Source organism: Oncorhynchus mykiss, chromosome 24 (genome assembly GCF_057628025.1).
Source record: "Oncorhynchus mykiss isolate SJ-2025 chromosome 24, ASM5762802v1, whole genome shotgun sequence".
Classification (NCBI taxonomy): Eukaryota; Metazoa; Chordata; class Actinopteri; order Salmoniformes; family Salmonidae; genus Oncorhynchus; species Oncorhynchus mykiss.
Window position 1 is genome coordinate 33,821,012 of NC_143045.1, and position 24,603 is coordinate 33,845,614.

A 24,603-nucleotide genomic window follows, 5' to 3' on the forward strand; every position below is an offset into this window, starting at 1 on the left:
TACAACATGGACCATGGACCAGAAAGAAAGCAGAGCCACACACACAGGCAGGGAGGGAGGGGAAAGGCGTACCTGAAGTCCTCGTCAACCCGTTTGAAACGGGCTTGTTCCCTGGGCAGAGCCCCCCGTCCGAAGATGGGCTCCAGGTAGACCCAACGCCTCTGGATGGCATTCAGACTGACCAGGTACTCATCTAGATCAGACAGACGCACCTCCCACAGGCTCACCTGGACACACACAGTAACACTAGGTAAAGACTGACCAGGTACTCATCTAGATCAGACAGACGCACCTCCCACAGACTGACCTGGACACACACACAGTAACACTAGGTAAAGCAGCTACTTTTAAAGATGCTGTGCTTTCAGTTGTGAGTAAGTCTAAAGACTCACCTTGTCCTGGAAGCCACGGTAGTACGGAGAGTCCTTCAGAGACTGCAGCAGGCAGCGGTTATCACCAACCTGTATGGGACGAGATGAGGTTAGTCTGTCCGGTAGTGAGTGTGTGTGTGTGCGCATGTTTTTTTGGTAGTGAGTGTGTCCCCGGTAATGTGTGTGTGTCCGGTAGTGAGTGTGTCCGGTAGTGTGTGTGTGTGTGTGTGTGTGTGTGTGCATGTCAGCAGTCTACTGCATCAACTATTGTATTGTCCCTTACCTGGTTGACCATGTCCTTCCAGTCCTTGATGAGTGTGAGTGTGTGTCCGGTGCTGTCTGTATACTCAGTGAGGGTGAAGGCAGCGCCAGCCCCCCACAGGTCCAGCTCCCTGAGAGCCTCTCTGATGGTCACCTCCGCCTGGGCCCTGCTGTTCAGGTCCTTGAGCTCCAGGGCTCGGTCTGTGATGGTGTCAGACACACTGAGGAGATCCCAGAAGGTCAGTCTCTCCAGGGTGGTGCCTTTAGGAAGACCCAACAGTCTGAACAGATCCAACCAGTGGTCCTGGGATAGGTGCTCCCCTCGCACGTACTTTAACACCGGAACCAGACTCTACAAACACATACAGAACACACCTTAACACCAGAACCAGACTCTACAAACACATACAGAATACACCAGAACTAGACTCTACAAACACACACAGAACACATCTTAACCAGACTCTACAAACACACCAGAACCAGACTCTACAAACACACCAGAACCAGACGCAACAAACACACCAGAACCAGACTCTACAAACATACCAGAACCAGACTCTACAAACACACCAGAACCAGACTCTACAAACACACCAGAACCAGACTCTACAAACACACGAGAACCAGACTCTACAAACACACCAGAACCAGACGCAACAAACACACCAGAACCAGACGCAACAAACACACACAGAATTCACCTTAACACCAGAACCAGACTCTACAAACACACACAGAATTCACCTTAACACCAGAACCAGACTCTACAAACACACACAGAATACACCTTAACACCAGAACCAGACTCTACAAACACACACAGAACACACCTTAACACCAGAACCAGACTCTACAAACATACCAGAACCAGACTCTACAAACACACACAGAATACACCTTAACACCAGAACCAGACTCTACAAACACACACAGAATTCACCTTAACCAGACTCTACAAACACACACAGAACACATCTTAACCAGACTCTACAAACACACCAGAACTAGACTCTACAAACACACACAGAACACATCTTAACCAGACTCTACAAACACACGAGAACCAGACTCTACAAACACACCAGAACCAGACGCAACAAACATACCAGAACCAGACGCAACAAACACACACAGAATTCACCTTAACACCAGAACCAGACTCTACAAACACACACAGAATACACCAGAACTAGACTCAACAAACACACCAGAACCAGACGCAACAAACACACCAGAACCAGACGCAACAAACATACCAGAACCAGACTCTACAAACACACACAGAATACACCTTAACCAGACTCTACAAACACACACAGAATACACCAGAACTAGACTCTACAAACACACACAGAACACACCTTAACCAGACTCTACAAACACACACAGAATACACCAGAACTAGACTCTACAAACACACACAGAACACATCTTAACCAGACTCTACAAACACACACAGAATACACCTTAACACCAGAACCAGACTCTACAAACACACACAGAATACACCAGAACTAGACTCTACAAACACACACAGAACACACCTTAACCAGACTCTACAAACACACACAGAATACACCTTAACACCAGAACCAGACTCTACAAACACACACAGAACACATCTTAATAACACCAGAACCAGACTCTACAAACACACCAGAACCAGACTCTACAAACACACACAGAATACACCTTAACACCAGAACCAGACTCTACAAACACACCAGAACCAGACTCTACAAACACACACAGAATACACCTTAACACCAGAACCAGACTCTACAAACACACACAGAATACACCTTAACACCAGAACCAGACTCTACAAACACACCAGAACCAGACTCTACAAACACAGAATACACCTTAACACCAGAACACACCTTAACCAGACTCTACAAACACACACCAGAACCAGACTCACTCTCCCCCTCCCTCCCTCACCTTGTACTTATCAACTTCTCTCTGTAGTTTGACAGACATGCTGGTGTGCTGCTCAAGCTTCCTCAGTCTGTCCTGCCACGCAAACAGGAACTCCTCAAACACGTAGGTCTTACTCCTGCAAAACACACACACACTGTTTATTCAACCACTCAGCCAGCGAAGGCAAAACGAGGTAGAAATGACCATATCAAATCTAAACCCAAACCTTCCCTGACACCTAACCTGAATGTGATCCAGTCCTCCTTTGCCTTCTCCTGGAAGCCCTCCTGCCAGTCCTCATACAGAGACCACATCTGTCCATACTCCTCCATGTCTCTGATGGTCTCCTCCGCCAGGGAGAAGTCTGGAGCCTCCAGCTCAAAGTGACGACAGTCCTCACTGAGAAGAGACACTCATTAGTACACAGAAAACGGAATGATTGAAAGTACAGTTGACTTGCTGTGTGTGTGTGTATAACCTACAGTAGGCGTGTGTGTGTGTGTGTGTGTGTGTGTGTGTGTGTGTGTGTGTGTGGTGTGGTGTGTAACCTACAGCAGGCGTGTGCGTGTGACCTCCAGCTCCTGGAACTCCTGTCTCTTGTCTCTGATGGTTTGGACAGAGGCCAGCAGGGCTGCCTGGTCTCCTGTCTCTATGACCTCGTCTCTGGGCTTCAGCTGGTCCCAGCGAGCCCTGAACCTGTCCAGCTCCAGCCTGTAGGCCTGGACACGACTCTCAGCATTACTACGCATCACCTCGACCTAGAGGAGAGGGAGAAACCAGGGGGAAATGAGAGAAGGAGCATCTGTGTTTTTTGTCCAAGCGTGTTTGCAAAAGTGTGCGTGTGCGTTCTCTCGTGTGTGTGTGTGTGTGTGTGTGTGTGTGTGTGTGTGTGTGTGTGTGTGTGTACCTGCTCTTTGATCATCAGCTGGTGGCTCTCCATCATCATCTCTAGTTTGTCCCACTTGGCCCTGAGGGAGGACAGAGAATCCAGACCGCCTCCTGCTACGGCCCTCAGCAGACGGTTCTTCTCCTGCGCCGCCTGGAACTGGAGCAGGATCTACACCACATCACACAAACATTACAGCAACGCTCAGACAACACTACAAATCTGGGGTCTCGATAATGGAACATCACACAAACATTCCAGCAACGCTCAGACAACACTACAAATCTGGAGTCTCTATATTTGGAACATCACACAAACAGAGCAAAGCTCAGGCAACTTTAAAGAACTGTGGTAGTAGTGATTGAATATTAACGGTCATGAACAGTTAAACATCATGTTTTTCATGAAAATGGATGATATTAGAAGGAAACCAGATGAAAAATTACTGTTGCTTCTTCATTGATAACGTTTGATCACAAAGTTACTGGTCCCCTCCCCCATGGAAAACACTAGGATTCATTATTCAGGGGACAAGGTGACATCACCTAAACTTTCATTATTTAAATAAGTACCGCCTTGTAACCAACATCGGAGAAGCCATGTTTGTGTTTGCAGAGAGGCGTTGTTTATATAGCTAGATAGCTACTCTACTGATGCCAACATTTTTACTGAAGGTTGTCAGCAAATATAATTAAAAGTTGACCCTATTCATCTATGGCAACGATACGTATATGTTTCCCCTTTCATCTGTGTCAGCAGTTACTGGCTAGCTAGGTGTTCAGCCAGCATGGAACAAAAGGTGGGAGTGGGTCGGTCAAAACACAGACACAGTTGTCAGGTCAACACATGGGTCAGTGCTGCTGTGTTACTGGCTAGCTAGGTGTTCAGCCAGCATGGAACAAAAGGTGGGAGTGGGTCGGTCAAAACACAGACACAGTTGTCAGGTCAACACATGGGTCAGTGCTGCTGTGTTACTGGCTAGCTAGGTGTTCAGCCAGCATGGAACAAAAGGTGGGAGTGGGTCGGTCAAAACACAGACACAGTTGTCAGGTCAACACATGGTCAGTGCTGCTGTGTTACTGGCTAGCTAGGTGTTCAGCCAGCATGGAACAAAAGGTGGGAGTGGGTCGGTCAAAACACAGACACAGTTGTCAGGTCAACACATGGGTCAGTGCTGCTGTGTTACTGGCTAGCTAGGTGTTCAGCCAGCATGGAACAAAAGGTGGGAGTGGGTCGGTCAAAACACAGACACAGTTGTCAGGTCAACACATGGGTCAGTGCTGCTGTGTTACTGGCTAGCTAGGTGTTCAGCCAGCATGGAACAAAAGGTGGGAGTGGGTCGGTCAAAACACAGACACAGTTGTCAGGTCAACACATGGGTCAGTGCTGCTGTGTTACTGGCTAGCTAGGTGTTCAGCCAGCATGGAACAAAAGGTGGGAGTGGGTCGGTCAAAACACAGACACAGTTGTCAGGTCAACACATGGGTCAGTGCTGCTGTGTTACTGGCTAGCTAGGTGTTCAGCCAGCATGGAACAAAAGGTGGGAATGGGTCGGTCAAAACACAGACACAGTTGTCAGGTCAACACATGGGTCAGTGCTGCTGTGTTACTGGCTAGCTAGGTGTTCAGCCAGCATGGAACAAAAGGTGGGAGTGGGTCGTTCTAAACACAGACACAGTTGTCAGGTCAACACATGGGTCAGTGCTGCTGTGTTACTGGCTAGCTAGGTGTTCAGCCAGCATGGAACAAAAGGTGGGAGTGGGTCGGTCAAAACACAGACACAGTTGTCAGGTCAACACATGGGTCAGTGCTGCTGTGTTACTGGCTAGCTAGGTGTTCAGCCAGCATGGAACAAAAGGTGGGAGTGGGTCGTTCTAAACACAGACACAGTTGTCAGGTCAACACATGGGTCAGTGCTGCTGTGTTACTGGCTAGCTAGGTGTTCAGCCAGCATGGAACAAAAGGTGGGAGTGGGTCGGTCAAAACACAGACACAGTTGTCAGGTCAACACATGGGTCAGTGCTGCTGTGTTACTGGCTAGCTAGGTGTTCAGCCAGCATGGAACAAAAGGTGGGAGTGGGTCGTTCTAAACACAGTTGTCAGGTCAACACATGGGTCAGTGCTGCTGTGTTACTGGCTAGCTAGGTGTTCAGCCAGCATGGAACAAAAGGTGGGAGTGGGTCCTTCTAAACACAGTTGTCAGGTCAACACATGGGTCAGTGCTGCTGTGTTACTGGCTAGCTAGGTGTTCAGCCAGCATGGAACAAAAGGTGGGAGTGGGTCGTTCTAAACACAGTTGTCAGGTCAACACATGGGTCAGTGCTGCTGTGTTACTGGCTAGCTAGGTGTTCAGCCAGCATGGAACAAAAGGTGGGAGTGGGTCGTTCTAAACACAGTTGTCAGGTCAACACATGGGTCAGTGCTGCCGTGAACCGCATCACGTGAGACATGCCAAACGGGAGATGTATTTTTTTTTTGTATGATTTCATTGGTGCAATTTCAATGTTGTTTGAGTTGCTTTGTGCATCACCAAGTTAGCTTGAGATGATTTTACTGCAACCCTGGTCACTGCATCCAAATTACTTGACACACAGTAGATGTTTCAAAATTCATGAATATAATCTCCCCGCCCACTCAGCCTGTCACTTCAAACTTCCTGGTACTTAGCCAAGAGAGAAAAAGTACTTTTCAGAATGACTGTTCAGGACCTTTAAGTATTGTTGAGTCCCTCAGAGTGAGATTCTTACGTCTGGTTTGCGGGCCTGTATCTGGCTGTGTCTGGCATTGGCCTCTCCTATCTCATCAATACTCTCTGGACGAGAGGACAACGTCTCCATGGCCCCAGTCACAAAACTGTCTATGTCTAGGGTATGTCCTGGAGGGGGGGGGGGGGGAAAGTAAAGAACAAAGAAAAGAAAATGAAAGGGAAAGAGAAAACATGTCACATATGAACTAAACTGTGGTAAAGCCCCTGCACAAAAGACACATCAACAATCATACATTGGTGTCACTAGGAGATTTGCATATATACATTTGAGTTAAACGCATTTATTTCAAGTGTAAATCCAGGCTTTACCTTGTATGGACTTTCTGAGGGACATCAGCAGGGTGTCAAACAGTCTCTGGATGAGGTCATCAATCACTGCCTTCACTGGCTCACAGTTCACTGTGATACAGTCAACCTTCTCCAGACTGAAAGAGACAAAACGCTTTTACCACGACTGTAACAGATCAATGGAAGCTATGTGGCCTGTGGGCGGCTGTGTACCTGGGCAGGCGCTCTGACTCCTTCCCTCTGGCCTTCAAGGCCTTGAAGTTCCTCTCCCAGTCCTGGACAGACGATAGCTGCTTCTCCACCAACAAGTCCATGTCAACCTGGCCCAGCACCACCCACTCCTACAGAGAGAACACAAAGATAGATATACACTAACACACCGCCCGGGCAACGAAGGAGTGGCTTCGTAAGAAGCATTTCAAGGTCCTGGAGTGGCCTAGCCAGTCTCCAGATCTCAACCCCATAGAAAATCTTTGGAGGGAGTTGAAAGTCTGTGTTGCCCAGCAACAGCCCCAAAACATCACTGCTCTAGAGGAGATCTGCATGGAGGAATGGGCCAAAATACCAGCAACAGTGTGTGGAAACCCTGTGAAGACTTACAGAAAGCGTTTGACCTCTGTCATTGCCAACAAAGGGTATATAACAAAGTATTGAGAAACTGTTGTTATTGACCAAATACTTATTTTCCACCATAATTTGCAAATAAATTCATTAAAAATCCTACAATGTGATCTTCTGGATTTTTTTTCTTGTTTTGTCTGTCATAGTTGAAGTGTACCTATGATGAAAATTACAGGCCTCTCTCATCTTTTTAAGTGGGAGAACTTGCACAATTGGTGGCTGACTAAATACTTTTTTGCCCCACTGTATACACAGATATACACTGAGTGTACATGCTCCTCTTCAATCAGTGTAAATGAAGGGAAGGAGACAGGTTAAAGAATGATTTGTAAGCTTGAGACAATTGAGACATGGATTGTGTATGTGTGTCATTCAGAGGGTGAATGGGCAAGACAAAATATTTAAGTGCCTTTGAACGGGGTATGGTAGTAGGTGCCAGGCACACCGGTTTGTGCCAAGAACTGCAACGCTGCTGGGTTTTTCACGCTCAACAGTTTCCCATGTGTAATAAGAATGGTCCACCACCCAAAGGACATCCAGTCAACTTGACACAACTGTGGGAAGCATTGGAGTCAACATGGGCCAGCATCCCTGTGGAATGCTTTCAACACCTTGTAGAGTCCATCCCCTGACAAACTGAGGAAGTTCTGAGGGCAAAGGGGGTGAAACTCAATGTTAAAAAGGTGTTCCTAATGTTTTGAAAACTCACTGTACATTAGACATTACATACACAGACATTACAAACATTATACACACGTACATTATATATAAAGATAGACATTATACACAGATACAGACATTATATACACAAACATACATTAGAATTATTATATACACAGATAGACATTACAGACATTATATAAACAGAGATATTAGAGACATTATATAGACAGACATACATTATATACACAGACAGACATTACATACATTATATACACAGACGGATATTACCGATATTATAGAGACAGAGAGACAGACATTATATAACCAGACAGACATTATACACTGCTCAAAAAAATAAAGGGAACACTTAAACAACACAATGTAACTCCAAGTCAATCACACTTCTGTGAAATCAAACTGTCCACTTAGGAAGCAACACTGATTGACAATAAATGTCACATGCTGTTGTGCAAATGCAATAGACAACAGGTGGAAATTATAGGCAATTAGCAAGACACCCCCAATAAAGGAGTGGTTCTGCAGGTGGTGACCACAGACCACTTCTCAGTTCCTATGCTTCCTGGCTGATGTTTTGGTCACTTTTGAATGCTGGCGGTGCTTTCACTCTAGTGGTAGCATGAGAGGGAGTCTACAACCCACACAAGTGGCTCAGGTAGTGCAGCTCATCCAGGATGGCACATCAATGCGAGCTGTGGCAAGAAGGTTTGCTGTGTCTGTCAGCGTAGTGTCCAGAGCATGGAGGCGCTACCCGGAGACAGGCCAGTACATCAGGAGATGTGGAGGAGGCCGTAGGAGGGCAACAACCCAGCAGCAGGACCGCTACCTCCGCCTTTGTGCAAGAAGGAGCAGGAGGAGCACTGCCAGAGCCCTGCAAAATGACCTCCAGCAGGCCACAAATGTGCATGTGTCTACTCAAACGGTCAGAAACATTTGCCAGAGAACACCAAGATTGGCAAATTCGCCACTGGCGCCGTGTGCTCTTCACAGATGAAAGCAGGTTCACACTGAGCACGTGACAGACGTGACAGAGTCTGGAGACGCCGTGGAGAATGTTCTGCTGCCTGCAACATCCTCCAGCATGGTCAGTCATGGTGTGTGGGTGGCATTTCTTTGGGGGACCGCACAGCCCTCCATGTGCTCGCCAGAGGTAGCCTGACTGCCATTAGGTACCGAGATGAGATCCTCAAGATCCCTTGTGAGACCATATGCTGGTGCGGTTGGCCCTGGGTTCCTCCTAATGCAAGACCTCATGTGGCTGGAGTGTGTCAGCAGTTCCTGCAAGAGGAAGGCATTGATGCTATGGACTGGCCCGCCCGTTCACCAGACCTGAATCCAATTGTGCACATCATGTCTCGCTCCATCCAGCAACGCCACGTTGCACCACAGATTGTCCGGGAGTTGGCGGATGCTTTAGTCCAGGTCTGGGAGGAGATCCCTCAGGAGACCATCCGCCACCTCATCAGGAGCATGCCAGGCGTAGGGAGGAATACAGGCATGTGGAGGCCACACACACTACTGAGCCTCATTTTCACTTGTTTTAAAGACATTACATCAAAGTTGGATCAGCCTGTAGTGTGGTTTTCCACTTTAATTTTGAGTGTGACTCCAAATCCAGACCTCCATGGGTTGATACATTTTATTTCCATTGATAATTTGTGTGATTTTGTCGTCAGCACATTCAACTATGTAAAGAAGAAAGTATTTAATAAGAATAGTTCATTCATTCAGATCTATGATGTGTTATTTTAGTGTTCCCTTTATTTTTTTGAGCAGTGTATAAACAGACAGACATTATATAAACAGACAGACATTACATACATTATATACACAGACATACATTATATACACACAGACAGACATTATAGACATATACACAGACAGACATTATAGACATTATATACACAGATAGACATTACAGACATTATATACACAGACAGACAGACATTACAGACATTATATACACAGATAGACATTACAGACATTATATACACAGACAGACAGACATTACAGACATTATATACACAGACAGACATTATATACACAGACAGACAGACATTACAGACATTATATACACAAACAGACATTATATACACAGACAGACATTATATACACAAACAGACATTATATACACAGACAGATATTACATACACAGACATTACAGTTGTGGCCAAAAGTTTTGAGAATGACACAAATATTAATGTCCAAGTCTGCTGCCTCAGTGTCTCTAGATATTTTTGTCAGATGTTACTATGGAATACTGAAGTATAATTACAAGCATTTCATAAGTGTTTTATTGACAGTTACATGAAGTTGATGCAAAGAGTCAATATTTGCAGTGTTGACCCTTCTTTTTCAAGACCTCTACAATTGGCCCTGGCATGCTGTCAATTAACTTCTGGGCCACATCCTGACTGATGGCAGCCCATTCTTGCATAATCAATGCTTGGAGTTTGTCAGAATTTGTGGGGTTTTGTTTGTCCACCCACCTCTTGAAGATTGACCACAAGTTCTCAATGGGATTAAGGTCTGGGGAGTTTCCTGGCCATGGACCCAAAACATCGATGTTTTGTTCCCTGAGCCACTTAGTTATCACTTTTGCCTTGTGGCAAGGTGCTCCATCATGCTGGAAAAGGCATTGTTTGTCACCAAACTGTTCCTGGATGGTGGGAGAAGTTGCTCTCGGAGGATGTGCCATTCTTTATTCAAGGCTGTTCTTAGGCAAAATTGTGAGTGAGCCCACTCCCTTGGCTGAGAAGCAACCCCACACATGAATGGTCTCAGGATGCTTTACTGTTGGCATGACACAGGACTAATGATAGAGCTCACCTTGTCTTCTCCGACAAGCTTTTTTCCAGATGCCCCAAACAATCGGAAAGGGGATATATCATATATATATATATATATATATATATATATTTCTATCAGTCCTCAGCAGTCCAATCCCTGCACCTTTTGCAGAATATCAGTCTGTCCCTGATGTTTTTCCTGGAGAGAAGTGGCTTCTTTGCTGCCCTTCTTGACACCAGGCCATCCTCCAAAAGTCTTTGCCTCACTGTGCGTGCAGATGCACTCACACCTGCCTGCTGCCATTCCTGAGCAAGCTCTGTACAGGTGGTGCCCCGATCCCGCAGCTGAATCAACTTTAGGAGACGGTCCTGGCGCTTGCTGGACTTTCTTGGGCGCCCTGAAGCCTTCTTCGCAACAATTGAACCGCTCTCCTTAAAGTTCTTGATGATCTGATAAATGGTTAATTTAGGTGCATTCTTACTGGCAGCAATATCCTTGCCTGTGAAGCCCTTTTTGTGCAAAGCAATGATGACGGCACGTGTTTCCTTGCAAGTAACCATGGTTGACAGAGGAAGAACAATGATTCCAAGCACCACCCTCCTTTTGAAGCTTCCAGTCTGTTATTCAAACTCAATCAGCTGGAAAGAGTGATCTCCAGCCTTGTCGACACTCACACCTGTGTTAACAAGAGAATCACTGACATGATGTCAGCTGGTCCTTTTGTGGCAGGGCTAAAATGCAGTGACATTTTTTTTTGGGGGGGGGGGATTAGATTCATTTGCATGGCTAAGAGGGACTTTGCAATTAATTGCGATCCATCTGATCACCCTTCATAACATTCTGGAGTATATGCAAATTGCCATCATACAAACTGAGGCAGCAGACTTTGAAAATAAATATTTGTGTCATTCTCAAAACCTTTGTCCACGACTGTATATAAACACAGACATTAAATAAACAGACAGACATGATATACCCAGACAGACATTACAGACATTATATACACAGACAGACATTATATACACAGACAGACATTATATACACAGACAGACATTATATACCCAGACAGACATTACAGACATTATATACACAGACAGACATTATATACACAGACAGACATTATATACACAGACAGACATTATATACCCAGACAGACATTACAGACATTATATACACAGACAGACATTATATACACAGACAGACATTACAGACATTATATACACAGACAGACATTATATACCCAGACAGACATTACAGACATTATATACACAGACAGACATTATATACACAGACAGACATTATATACACAGACAGACATTATATACCCAGACAGACATTACAGACATTATATACACAGACAGACATTATATACACAGACAGACATTATATACCCAGACAGACATTATATACACAGACAGACATTATATACCCAGACAGACATTACAGACATTATATACACAGACAGACATATAAACAGACAGATATATTAGACATTATATACACAGACAGACATTACAGACAGACAGACATTACAGACATTATATACACAGACAGACATGATATACCCAGACAGACATTACAGACATTATATACACAGACAGACATTAAATAAACAGACAGACATGATATACCCAGACAGACATTAAATAAACAGACAGACATGATATACCCAGACAGACATTACAGACATTATATACACAGACAGACATTATATACACAGACAGACATGATATACCCAGACAGACATTACAGACATTATATACACAGACAGACATTATATACCCAGACAGACATTACAGACATTATATACACAGACAGACATTATATACACAGACAGACATTATATACCCAGACAGACATTACAGACATTATATACACAGACAGACATTATATACACAGACAGACATTATATACACAGACAGACATTATATACCCAGACAGACATTACAGACATTATATACACAGACAGACATATAAACAGACAGATATATTAGACATTATATACACAAACAGACATTACAGACAGACAGACATTACAGACATTATATACACAGACATGATATACCCAGACAGACATTACAGACATTATATACACAGACAGACATTATATACACAGACAGACATTACAGACATTATATACACAGACAGACATATAAACAGACAGATATATTAGACATTATATACACAGACAGACATTACAGACAGACAGACATTACAGACATTATATACACAGACAGATATATTAGACATTACAGACATGATATACACAGACAGATATTACAGACATTATATACACAGACAGACATTATATACACAGACAGATATTATATAAACAGACAGACATTACAGACATTATATACACAGACAGATATTATATAAACAGACAGATATTACAGACATTATATATACAGATAGACGTGGATCAGGTGGAGACTAGATGGACTTTGATTTGGCTTGACTTGTGTCTTCCTCACATAAAGCCATTCAGTCAGTTTGTGTGTATGTGTCTAATCTGGACCACATGTGCGTGTGTTGATTGAGTTTCTGTGCGGGAGGTGACAGAAACTGTGGTGAACCACATTACTTTCATGAGTGGTAGAAAAGGCAGAAGAAAGCTTTGCTTTTGGGGACAGGGGGTTTCCCTCCTAAAACCACAGGACGCATAAAAGGACACTGAAAAGACTACCGCTGTACCACTAGAAGGGAAATTAAACCCTGTGTCAAAATAAAACCATGCCAGAAATACAACAATTACCCCAAATGTACTCAAATCAAGGAGGTATTCTTTTTAAAAGACAGAATCCTGGTACATTAGTTAATGACGGATATTCCAATACAGTCAACCACTGAGCAACACTAACACACACACACCTTAAACTTGTCCTGAACGCCCAGCAGCCGGCTGAAGAGGTCCTCTGCTTTGCGGAAGATGGTGAGGAAGCCTGATGCGTTCCTGTCAATCATGACGCTGAAGATGAGCTCCTCCCCCTGGGCGCTGACTCCTTTGAACTGGTTCGGGATAGAGATGAACCTCTTCATCTCTCTGAAGTACTTGGCCCTCACCTCCTCAAAAGGAGGACGGAACTGAAGACGACCCTGCCTAAAGATGGGGACGACAGCAGAGCAGAGATTATACGTTTGACTATTTTACAATGCAGTATATTATATTACCGTAGGAGAGAGAGACAGAAAGAGACAAAAAGAGACAAAGAGAGAGAGAGAGAGAGAGACAAAGACAAAGAGAGAGAGACAAAGAGAGAGAGAGGCAGAGACAAAGAGAGAGAGACAAAGACAAAGAGAGCGAGACAAAGAGAGAGAAAGGCAGAGACAAAGAGAGAGAGACAAAGAGAGATAGAGGCAGAGACAAAGAGAGAGACAAAGAGTGAGAGGCAGAGACAAAGAGAGATACAAAGAGAGAGAGAGGCAGAGACAAAGACAGAGAGACAAAGAGAGAGAGAGGCAGAGACAAAGAGAGAGAGAGGCAGAGACAAAGAGAGAGAGACAAAGAGAGAGAGAGGCAGAGACAAAGAGAGAGAGAGGCAGAGACAAAGAGAAAGAGAGGCAGAGACAAAGAGAGAGAGAGGCAGAGACAAAGAGAGAGAGAGGCAGAGACAAAGAGAGAGAGACAAAGAGAGAGAGAGACAAAGAGAGAGAGAGACAAAGAGAGAGAGAGAGAGAGACAAAGAGAGAGAGAGAGAGACAAAGAGAGAGAGAGAGACAAAGAGAGAGAGAGAGAGACACAAAGAGAGACACAAAGAGAGAGAGACACAAAGAGAGAGACACAAAGAGAGAGACACAAAGAGAGAGACACAAAGAGAGAAAGACAAAGAGAGAGAGAGACAAAGAGAGAGAGAGACAAAGAGAGAGAGACACAAAGAGAGAGACAGAGAGAGAGACAAAGAGACAAAGAGAGAGAGTGGCAGAGACAAAGAGAGAGAGAGGCAGAGACAAAGAGAAAGAGAGGCAGAGACAAAGAGAGAGAGAGGCAGAGACAAAGAGAGAGAGAGGCAGAGAGAGAGAGAGAGGCAGAGACAGAGAGAGAGAGGCAGAGACAGAGAGAGAGAGGCAGAGACAGAGAGAGAGAGGCAGAGACAGAGAGAGAGAGGCAGAGACAGAGAGAGAGAGGCAGAGACAAAGAGGCAGAGACAAAGAGAGAGAGACCGAGAGAGAGACAGAGAGACAAAGAGAGACCGAGAGAGAGACCGAGAGAGAGACAAAGAGAGACCGAGAGAGAGACAAAGAGAGACCGAGAGAGAGACAAAGAGAGACCGAGAGAGAGACAAAGAGAGACCGAGAGAGAGACAAAGAGAGACCGAGAGAGAGACCGAGAGAGAGACAGAGTGCCACTAACTTGAAAGTGAGGTCTATGTGTATCTCAGGCAGGTTCTTGTTGAGAGCCTCCAGTCCAGTCTGGTACTGATGTTCCAGGGCCTTGTACAGCTGGTGGTTCCAGTGCTGCCTCCAGGCCTTCATCTCCCCTGACCTGAACCCCTACATCACCAAACACACAATCAACATCAAATAGCAGACAGGAGTTAAGACGTTCTAACCAAACATACCCTCATCACTTTCCGGCCGTGTGGTCCAGTGCTGCAAGGAAAGACCTAGTTAAGCTGCAGCTGGCCCAGAACAGATCGACACGTCTTGTCCTTCATTGTAATCAGAGGGCTGATGTAAATACTATACATGCCAGTCTCTCTTGGTTCAGAGTTGAGGGGAGACTGACTGCATCACTTGTTATTTTTATGAGAAACATTAATGTGTTGAAATCCCAAATTGTTTGCATAGTCAACTTACACACAGCTCTGACACACACACTTACCTCACCAGACATGCCACCAGGGGTCTTTACACAGTTCCCAAATCCAGAACAAATTCAAGAAAGCGTACAGTATTATATAGAGCCATTATTGCATGGAACTTCCATCCATCTCATATTGCTCAAATAAACAGCAAACCTGGTTTCAAAAAACAGATAAAGCAACACCTCCCGGCACAACACCTCTCACCATATTTGACCCAGATAGTGTGTGTGTATTCCTTGATATGTAGGCTACATGTGCATTTTTTAAAATATATGTAGTTCTGTCCTTGAGCTGTTCTTGTCTATTAATGTTCTGTATTATGTCATTCTGTATTTTGTTTTATGTTTTGTGTTGAACACCAGGAAGAGTAGCTGCTGTTTTTGGAACAGCTAATGGGGATCCTAATGAAACACCAAATACTAAACACAGACCTTTATAACTCTTACCCTAATCTCAGCTCTCTAGCCAGACTCCCTACCATTCTCGTGGTTACCTGTGCCTCCAGTGTGGCGACCCCGGTGCGTAGCTCCTGTAAGCCATCCTTCCAGCGCTGCTGGTGCCTCAGCAGGTCCACAGTCATCAGGGCCACCACCTTCTCAGTGAAGTCTGTGTGCCACTTCCTCAGTTTCCGGTTCTCAGTGGAGAGTCTCTCTGCGGCAGACTGGAGTTTTCCAATGTACACCTCCAGCTCTTTGGGATTATCCCAGGTGATCTGCAGCTTCCCGCCAGAGTCCCGGGGTTGGGACCGTGGATTCTGCTGCATTGGGAAAAGGGACAGGATATTTGAAATGGTTTTCCTTAAAGCATTTGGTTGGGGCGGGAGGTGGTGGTGGTAACAGATCTATAAGCCTATGGATGAGTCAGTACCTTGATGACCTGCTCAAAGGCCAGGGCGTAGCTGAGCATCATGGGTCTCTGAGAGGAGATCATCTGCTGGTCGATGGTGTTGTAGAAATGGGCCACCTGCCAGAGACAAACACAGAGTCACATCTAAACATAAATAAAATACAGGACGTGGGTCCATGTGTGTGTGTAAAACAGTGTGTGTGTGTGTGTGTGTGTGTGTGTGTGTGTGTGTGTGTGTGTGTGTGTGTCCTTGCCTGTTTGAGGATGATGGCCTGTCTGTAGAACTTGTCTGCGGTGTTGGCAGCCTGCTGGATCTTGGCTGGGATGGGGAAGCCAAGGGCTGACAGCTGTCTGACCTCCCTCAGCAGAGTCACCAGACGGTCAGAGTACTGGATCTTCAGCTTTCCATCTATATGGTCCAGCTCCATCACACGGTTACTGGCCTGAAGACTGGAGGGAGGGAGAACAGTGGGTTTATTATACAGTATTAATACAGAATGGATGGACTGATGGACAAATTGCTGTATGGTTCTCAACTGACCTGATGCCAGACTTTGGGTCAGAGAGGCCAGAGAGGATGTCTCTGGACCAGTCATCAAACTGTTCCTGTTCGTAGGCCCGTAGAACCTCCAGCAGGTCGTCACAGAACCGCAGGAACGAGTGGAACCCTGACAGGTCTGACAGCAGAGCCTGCGCTATCTTGATGGAGTCCTCCACCTCAGGTACAAACAGTCAGCCGATCAATCAACACACACACACACACACACACACACACACACACACACACACACACACACACACACACACACACACACACACACACACACACACACACAGAGAGAGAGAAAGAGACGAACTGCACACACACCTTATGGAGAAGCTGGCGGACCCATACAATGTTGTTGACGACCTCAGGGAGATTCCGGCCAGCCAGGGGGCCGGACTTTTCTCCCGGGGCGCCATGGCAACGACCCTCAAAGTCTGTCCGCAGCACTGGGAGGGGTCAAAGGTCAATTCATGATTAGGACATGAGGGGTGACATCACAAACAACATGACATAGTCTCTGAAGTACTGAACTCCTATTGACCCTTGATGTATTCCAGCAGTCTGGCCAGCAGAGTCTCCCTCTCTGACTGCAGCTCCTTGCTGACGTTGGGTCGTCTGATCAGCTCCTTGTGCTTCTGAAACACCTGAAGCAGCTGTAAACACAAGTTCAATGAATTAATAATGAGGTCAGCATTTTCAAAACAATGAAATTCAACTTCATGTAACTAGACAAGTGATGTTCTGACCTGCTGTGGGTTGTCCTGTACATCTGCTATGTAGGCCTTCAGTCTGCCTGCCACCTCCTGCTCTGCTGGGGCGATGGCTCGCTCAAACTGGGCTACTGCCGCCCTCCACAGAGGCTACAGCAGAGAGAGAGAGAAACGTCAACCAGCTCAGGTAACTCCGTAAACATTAAAGCTTCTAATATGTAGTTCTGTCATTTTACATACTCCCTCTCTCTCTGTCTTTCAAATTCAATTTAAGGGGCGTTATTGGCATGGGAAGCATATGTTTACATTGCCAAAGCAAGTGAGGTAGATAAACAATACAAAAATGAACAGCAAAATAAATCTCAATTTCAATTCATATGTTCACATTGGCAACGCAAGTCATATTATGTCTATACACAGTGTTGTAATGATGTAAACGGTTAAAGTACAAAAGGGAAAATAAATAAACATAAATATGGGTTGTATTTACAATGGTGTTGGTTCTTCACTGGTTGACCTTTTCTTATGGCAAAACGGTCAGAAATCTGGCACACTGTGGTATTTCACCCAATGGATACGGGAGATGATCAAAATTGGATTTGTTCTTTGTGGGTCTGTGTAATCTGAGGGAAATATGTGTCTCTAATATGGTCATACATTTGGCAGGAGGTTAGGAAGTGCAGCTCAGTTTCCACCTCATTTTGTGGGCAGTGTGCACATAAGCCTGTCTTCTCTTGAGAGCCATGTCTGCCTACGGCGGCCTTTCTCAATAGCAAGGCTACGCTCACTGAGTCTGTACATAGTCAAAGCTTTCCTTAAGTTTGGGTCAGTCACAGTGGTCAGGTATTCTGCCACTGTGTACTCTCTGTTTAGGGCCAAATATCATTCTAGTTTGGGTCAGTCACAGTGGTCAGGTATTCTGCCACTGTGTACTCTCTGTTTAGGGCCAAATATCATTCTAATTTTCTCTGTTGTTTTGTAAATTCTTTCCAATGCGTCAAGTAATTATCTTTTTATTTTCTCATGGTTTGGTTGGGTCTAATTGTGTTGTTGTCCTGGGGCTCTGTGGGGTGTGTTTGTGTTTGTGAACAGAGCCCCAGGACCAGCTTGCTTAGGGGTCTCTTCTCCAGGTTCATCTCTCTGTAGGTGATGGCTTTGTTATGGAAGGTTTGTGAATCGCTTCCTTTTAGGTGGTTGTAGAATTTAACGGCTCTTTTCTGGATTTTGATAATTAGTGGGTATCGGACTAATTCTACCCTGCATGTATTATTTGGTGGTTTACGTTGTACACCAAATATATTTTTGCAGAATTCTGTATGCAGAGTCTCTATTTGTGAATTGTTAGTTGGTGAGCAGACTCCAGACCTCACAACCATAAAGGGCAATGGGCTCTATGACCAATTCAAGTATTTTTAGCCAGATCCTAATTGGTTTGTCGAATTTTATGTTCCTTTTGATGGCATAGAAAGCCCTTCTTGCCTTGTCTCTCAGATTGTTCACAGTTTTGTGGAAGTTATCTGTGGCGCTGATGTTTAGGCCGAGGTGTGCATAGTTTTTTGTGAGCTCTAGGTGTCACGACTTCTGCCGAAGTCGTTGCCTCTCCTTGTTCGGGCGGTGCTCGGCGTTCGACGTCACCGGTCTTCTAGCCATCATTGATCCATTTTTCATTTTCCATTGGTTTTGTCTTGTCTTCCCACACACCTGTTTTCAATCCCATTCATTACCTGTTGTGTATTTAACCCCCTGTTTCCCCTCATGTCTTTGTCAGAGATTGTTTATTGTCAGTGTAGTGTTTTTTGTATAGGTGCGCAACGGGTCTTCGTACCCATATTTGTTTATATTCATTTTTCTATTTAGTGTTATGGAGCATGTTACTTTGGACATTTATTAAAAGACTCCATTTTACACTCCGTTTGACTCTCCTGCACCTGACTTCCCTGCCACCTATACACATATATCTGACACTAGGGCAACGGTGTATAGATGGACTTTGGCAACTGGACCTTTTTTGGAACACCATTATCTTTGTCTTACTGAGATTTACTGTCAGGGCTCAGGTCTGACAGAATCTGTGCAGAAGATCTAGGTGCTACTGTTGGCCCTTCTTGGTTGGGGACAGAAGCACCAGATCATCGGCAAACAGAAGACATTTGACTTCAGATTCTAATAGGGTGAAGTGTCAGGTGCTGAAGTCTGTTTGTTGCCAATTTGTTGACATACCTCAGTATAGGGGTTGTAGTGTAAGGGGTTGAGGCCAGAGAAGGGTTCAAATACGCGAGCCAAGGCCTGCTGTTTTACTCCAGGCAGCAGACGAAGCAGCTTCTCATGGACCATACGGATCGTCACCACCTGAGACACACATCCACACACACAGGTCAGAGTTTGTCAAGAACTGTACGGATCGTCACCGCCTGAGACACACATCCACACACACAGGTCAGAGTTTGTCAAGAACTGAACGGATCGTCACCACCTGAGACACACATCCACACACACAGGTCAGAGTTTGTCAAGAACTGTAAGGATCGTCACCACCAGAGACACATCCACACACACAGGTCAGAGTTTGTCAAGAACTGTACGGATCGTCACCACCAGAGACACACATCCACACACACAGGTCAGAGTTTGTCAAGAACTGTACGGATCGTCACCACCTGAGACACACATCCACACACACAGGTCAGAGTTTGTCAAGAACTGTACGGATCGTCACCACCAGAGACACATCCACACACACAGGTCAGAGTTTGTCAAGAACTGTACGGATCGTCACCACCTGAGACACACATCCACACACACAGGTCAGAGTTTGTCAAGAACTGTACGGATCGTCACCACCTGAGACACACAGGTCAGAGTTTGTCAAGAACTGAACGGATCGTCACCACCTGAGACACACATCCACACACACAGGTCAGAGTTTGTCAAGAACTGTACGGATCGTCACCACCTGAGACACACATCCACACACACAGGTCAGAGTTTGTTAAGAACTGAACGGATCGTCACCTCCTCAGAAAGAGAAGTGGTGAAGGATGAGTCACAGACAGTCATACATGTCAAATATACAGTACACACACACACACACGTCATTAAGTCATATGGTAAAGCTTCATCAGTAACCTCAGGATAGAATATCAGGAACATTGTCACTTAAGAAAAAAAGGAAGTGGGGTGTAGTGACTTAGTCAAAAGGATCTATGAAGAGGGAGTGCATGGCTATCCTATACTTCCTGATATACAATTATGACAATGATGTTAATGACACTGAGAAGGATTGACAGCTGGTGCATCTGACCTCATCCAGTCTCTGAGCCAGGCTGTGCAGGGCCTGTGGGCGATGCTTGTCTCCCTTCCAGGGGTAAGGGGCGTATCTCTTCCACACCTGTCCACTCAGGTGCTCACAGGCCGACACCCACTGCTCACAGATGACCAGGCCGACTCTCAGGCTCTCCCTCACAGACAGGAACGGGTCCAAAAAGAGTTTCACACCACTCAGTTTCTTCTGCACGTACCTGCCCAGCGCACCACCTGACACACATAAACACACAGTCAGAAACACAAGCCATGGCAGGCCTTCTGGAATAACGCACCACCACCATAATAAATACAGTAGCTCTCTGACAGCTCATTTTCAGCTCTAGGCGTGGGCATCTGTGAGCAGTGGGTGTGGGCCTGTGTGTGTGTGTGTGTCATACCGATGACGTCCATGAGTCTGAGCATGCGTGTCTCAGGAAAAGGATCATGGTCGTTCTGCCTCCACACGTCATCCAGTGTGTCTCTGCTCACCTCCACCAGCTCCACAGCATCAGCCAGACAGACACCATCCAGACCACTGTAGTCCTGATACACACAGAGGGATGAGACGGTCAACATGCTCACTCACCCCTTCCTTCCTTCCTTCCTCTTTCGTCCATCATAGGTTGATGGTGACCATGACATGATTGATTGGGATGAGTCTGGGGTATGGTGAGTGAGCAGATGGCTGATGAGGACAATCTGAGCCGGGAACATTCTTTACTTTACTGCCTTAATTGTCCCCTTGGGGGAAATTTGTGGCAGTATCATACACAATAAAAATGGACAATACACAATAGAACTTCATGACAGTAATATACAGTATGAGAAGCCTGCTGGTCTTTGTGATTGGATCGGGACATTAGCCCATGCTATTTAGGAGGGATATCACATTTGGCACAAATGATTGTCTAGTCCTGTTTTTTTTCACTCTTTGGCACACTGGACATGATATAATGGTAGTAGACATGCAGTCCATGCCTTCTCTATGGGCTTGAAGAGCTCAGAGAAGTGTGCGGCCCTCTCTCTCACAGTGCTCCTGTCCCCAGACTCAGAGAGATCCGCCCAGTACTGGAATTCATCCACCGGGGTCAGGATACCTGCACAGACAGAAGAACACACCTTTTAACTATGATTAGACCGGGGATCGTTGTTGCTCTTGTGTCTTGATATTATTTGATGTAATTCCCCTGTTACATTTTGATGTACTAGTAGATATATCCTAGGCTGAGGGGTTTGCTAAAGCTCATAGAGATCCAGATCCAGGCTATTCTGAATCATGTGATGAGCAGTGTGCACCCACCCAGGATGTCATCTTCCCCTGGACTCCTCTTGCCAGAGTCTTCTGTTCCAGCCCTGCGGACCACAGAGCCTAGCCCCTGCTCCAGCTCACTTAGCAGGCCCGCAAGCTTAGGGTCAAATGCTGAGCTCCACCGCTCATCCTTGAATAAGGGAATACATTTTTTAAAATCTATAAAACACACCTGTAACACACACCTGCAAGGTATAAAGGTATTACCTCTTTAGTACACAGGTATATATGTTCATCACACAGGCAACCGATCCCACCTTGAGTAGCATAGGGGCGAACACCTGTCGCACGGCCTGGTAGAGGGTACTGATAGGAGACTCTAGCATGGAGGACACCAGGACATTCTGGTGCAGGTTCTCCTCTGTTATCACTGTGGGACGCAGCTTGAAGAACACTAGCACCTTCTCTCTGCTGTACCCAGCCTCAATCTTTAAACAGCCATAACAAAAAGCAGAAAAAAATAGGATATTGGTTAGGTCAATTTCAATTATGTAGGAACAAAATTATAAAGTCCATAGCTAAGTTCCTGGTTAACAAGAAAACGTCTGTTCTTATCTTGGTAGATGTGAACAAAGAAAGAAGTGTATGTTCATCAATGTGTGTGTTTTACAATATTACTAATTGGATATGATATGTTTTATTGTCTAGTATACCTTGTTTGACAGGCACAGGTCATTCTCGTGTTTGTTGACAGCAAGCACGAATTCGTTCCCATCATCTAAGAAGTTGTTGAGTTCCTCAGACCCAACCAGGGATGCAGACGGCTTTAGGCCGAAGTAGTTCCCTGTCGTGGTGAGGACGAACTGCTTGCGGGCGTCATCCGAGCCGTGAGGCATCTCTCACTTCTTGTTTTGTGGCCAATTGAACAGATTGTTTTCGGATTCACTGGTGGAAAAAAACAGCTAATGTCATACTCTGACGATGTCACACATCCCTACCTGGGCTAACCAAAAGTATGTCAAGCCAAACCACTTGTTACTCACTAGCTAGCTGCATTGCTAAGCTAGCTATTTATCTTAAAAACCGTAGTCCATAAACGTCCAATAACGTACCGTCAGCAAACTGACGGCCAGTTGTAAAGACGAAACGCACTGGCATCACTGAGGTATATATGAACTGGCATGTTATGGCGTTTGCGATCTACCTGGAAAGCTAACGACCTGGGTAGGTAGCTAGTTAGCGTAGCTATCATGCTACCTATAGCTAGCAAGTTCATAACAGTTTCATCTAGCTAGCTAGATACCGTACTTACGGGTTAAAGAGGTCGCTTCGACTATAAGACCGAATGTGGACATCAAAGCACTAAATTATATCTGCAACGTAAAAACTAACATTACTATCCCAATTTTAGGCGAGTGGGTACTTCTGCACAATCTGCAGTTGATGTCTTGTTTCTGCACCAAGAGTGAAGCTGGCGTAGTTACCATTGAAACTACGGCAGCTACGTAGCTAGCTATCTGAACTGCAGTGCTCACTGGTTGGCTACGTAAAATGTTTTTAAAGTGCCTTAGCTATCCGTGGTAAGCCACTGGCAGAGAGAAGGGCTTCGACTTTAGTGTTGTCATGTACACCGAATACATACAGCAGGTCTAAAACTGTACAGTGAAACTAGCTTTTATGAGGTCTTTCCAACAATGCAGAAGAACAGTAATGGATTCTCTAGCGGAAAAAGCAGCTAATATCAAAGTGAATCACACTGTCACACATCCTGCAAAAAAATATGGCAAACTTTTAGGGTAGCTACTTTGCTAAGCTAGAGATTTTGCTCAGGGTAAGTTGCTAGAGGCAGGTTGATTTGTTGCTAAAAATTGAAAAATTACGTTGAGATGTCATTGCGTGCTAACGTAAAACTGCATAATTACGTAGAATACACAATAACGTTACTCAAATTGACTGGCCATCTCGGCGAAAAATATGATTTGACATTTGTTCATGTACAGACTCCAACTCTTTTCTGTACTTCTGGCTGTAGAATTTTGATTGAGACATGTTGTTTGATGTTGTAAGTTCTGTTCAAGACTGCAGTCAGCCAACAACAATTTGCCTGTGCACGAGCTGAGCGCCTGCTGCTGACGTCACTCACAATGCACTTTTGCAGCCAGGCACGTGTATTGTAACTGAGTGTGTGACAGAGAAAATCGTTTTTGTGTCATTTAGAGGGAAAATGCGTGCATTTTAGCTTTTGAGTGACTTTTCAAAAGTTGCTAAAAGTTCCAAATACATTTTTAAAAGTAGCTAAATTTGCTGCTCGGTGCTGTTTGAAAAAAAAGTTGCCAGGGTAGTCTGAAAAGTTGCTAAATCTAGCAACAAAATTGCTAAATTGGCATCACTGAGTTACTGTATACAGTATATACAGGTCATTGCCATTAATACAACATGCAGGTATACTGAAGTGATTGACGAACAGTACCTTCAGAAAGTATTCACGTCCCTTGACTTTTTCTACATTTAGTTGTGTTACAAAGGGGGGTTAAAATGGATTTAATTCATCA

General features: G+C 45.0%; 1 protein-coding gene across 4 annotated transcripts in view; it reads right to left on the bottom strand.

Moving 5' to 3' along the window:
• The window catches only part of dync2h1 (dynein cytoplasmic 2 heavy chain 1), a 230,996-nt gene extending 206,837 nt beyond the window's left edge, over positions 1–24,159 (bottom strand). For 2 of the 4 annotated variants that reach the window (XM_090218892.1, XM_036961599.2), the window contains exons 1-27: positions 23,164–24,159; positions 22,765–22,996; positions 22,369–22,539; positions 22,103–22,241; positions 21,781–21,899; positions 21,201–21,345; positions 20,801–21,033; positions 19,720–19,848; positions 17,536–17,649; positions 17,331–17,442; positions 17,111–17,235; positions 16,784–16,959; positions 16,497–16,692; positions 16,264–16,359; positions 15,890–16,153; positions 14,943–15,082; positions 13,463–13,691; positions 6,713–6,840; positions 6,521–6,636; positions 6,192–6,319; positions 3,466–3,615; positions 3,111–3,316; positions 2,802–2,957; positions 2,580–2,694; positions 655–984; positions 393–461; positions 73–227 (exon numbers count right to left, since the gene is read on the bottom strand). In XM_090218892.1, the coding sequence (XP_090075018.1) occupies positions 73–227; positions 393–461; positions 655–984; positions 2,580–2,694; positions 2,802–2,957; positions 3,111–3,316; positions 3,466–3,615; positions 6,192–6,319; positions 6,521–6,636; positions 6,713–6,840; positions 13,463–13,691; positions 14,943–15,082; positions 15,890–16,153; positions 16,264–16,359; positions 16,497–16,692; positions 16,784–16,959; positions 17,111–17,235; positions 17,331–17,442; positions 17,536–17,649; positions 19,720–19,848; positions 20,801–21,033; positions 21,201–21,345; positions 21,781–21,899; positions 22,103–22,241; positions 22,369–22,539; positions 22,765–22,947 (4,124 nt within the window). In that variant the 5' untranslated portion in view covers positions 22,948–22,996; positions 23,164–24,159. The remainder of the gene's footprint in view (positions 1–72; positions 228–392; positions 462–654; positions 985–2,579; positions 2,695–2,801; positions 2,958–3,110; positions 3,317–3,465; positions 3,616–6,191; positions 6,320–6,520; positions 6,637–6,712; positions 6,841–13,462; positions 13,692–14,942; positions 15,083–15,889; positions 16,154–16,263; positions 16,360–16,496; positions 16,693–16,783; positions 16,960–17,110; positions 17,236–17,330; positions 17,443–17,535; positions 17,650–19,719; positions 19,849–20,800; positions 21,034–21,200; positions 21,346–21,780; positions 21,900–22,102; positions 22,242–22,368; positions 22,540–22,764; positions 22,997–23,163) is intronic. The other 2 variants (XM_036961601.2, XM_036961598.2) reach the window with 1 other exon arrangement.
• Positions 24,160–24,603: the final 444 nt, after the last annotated feature.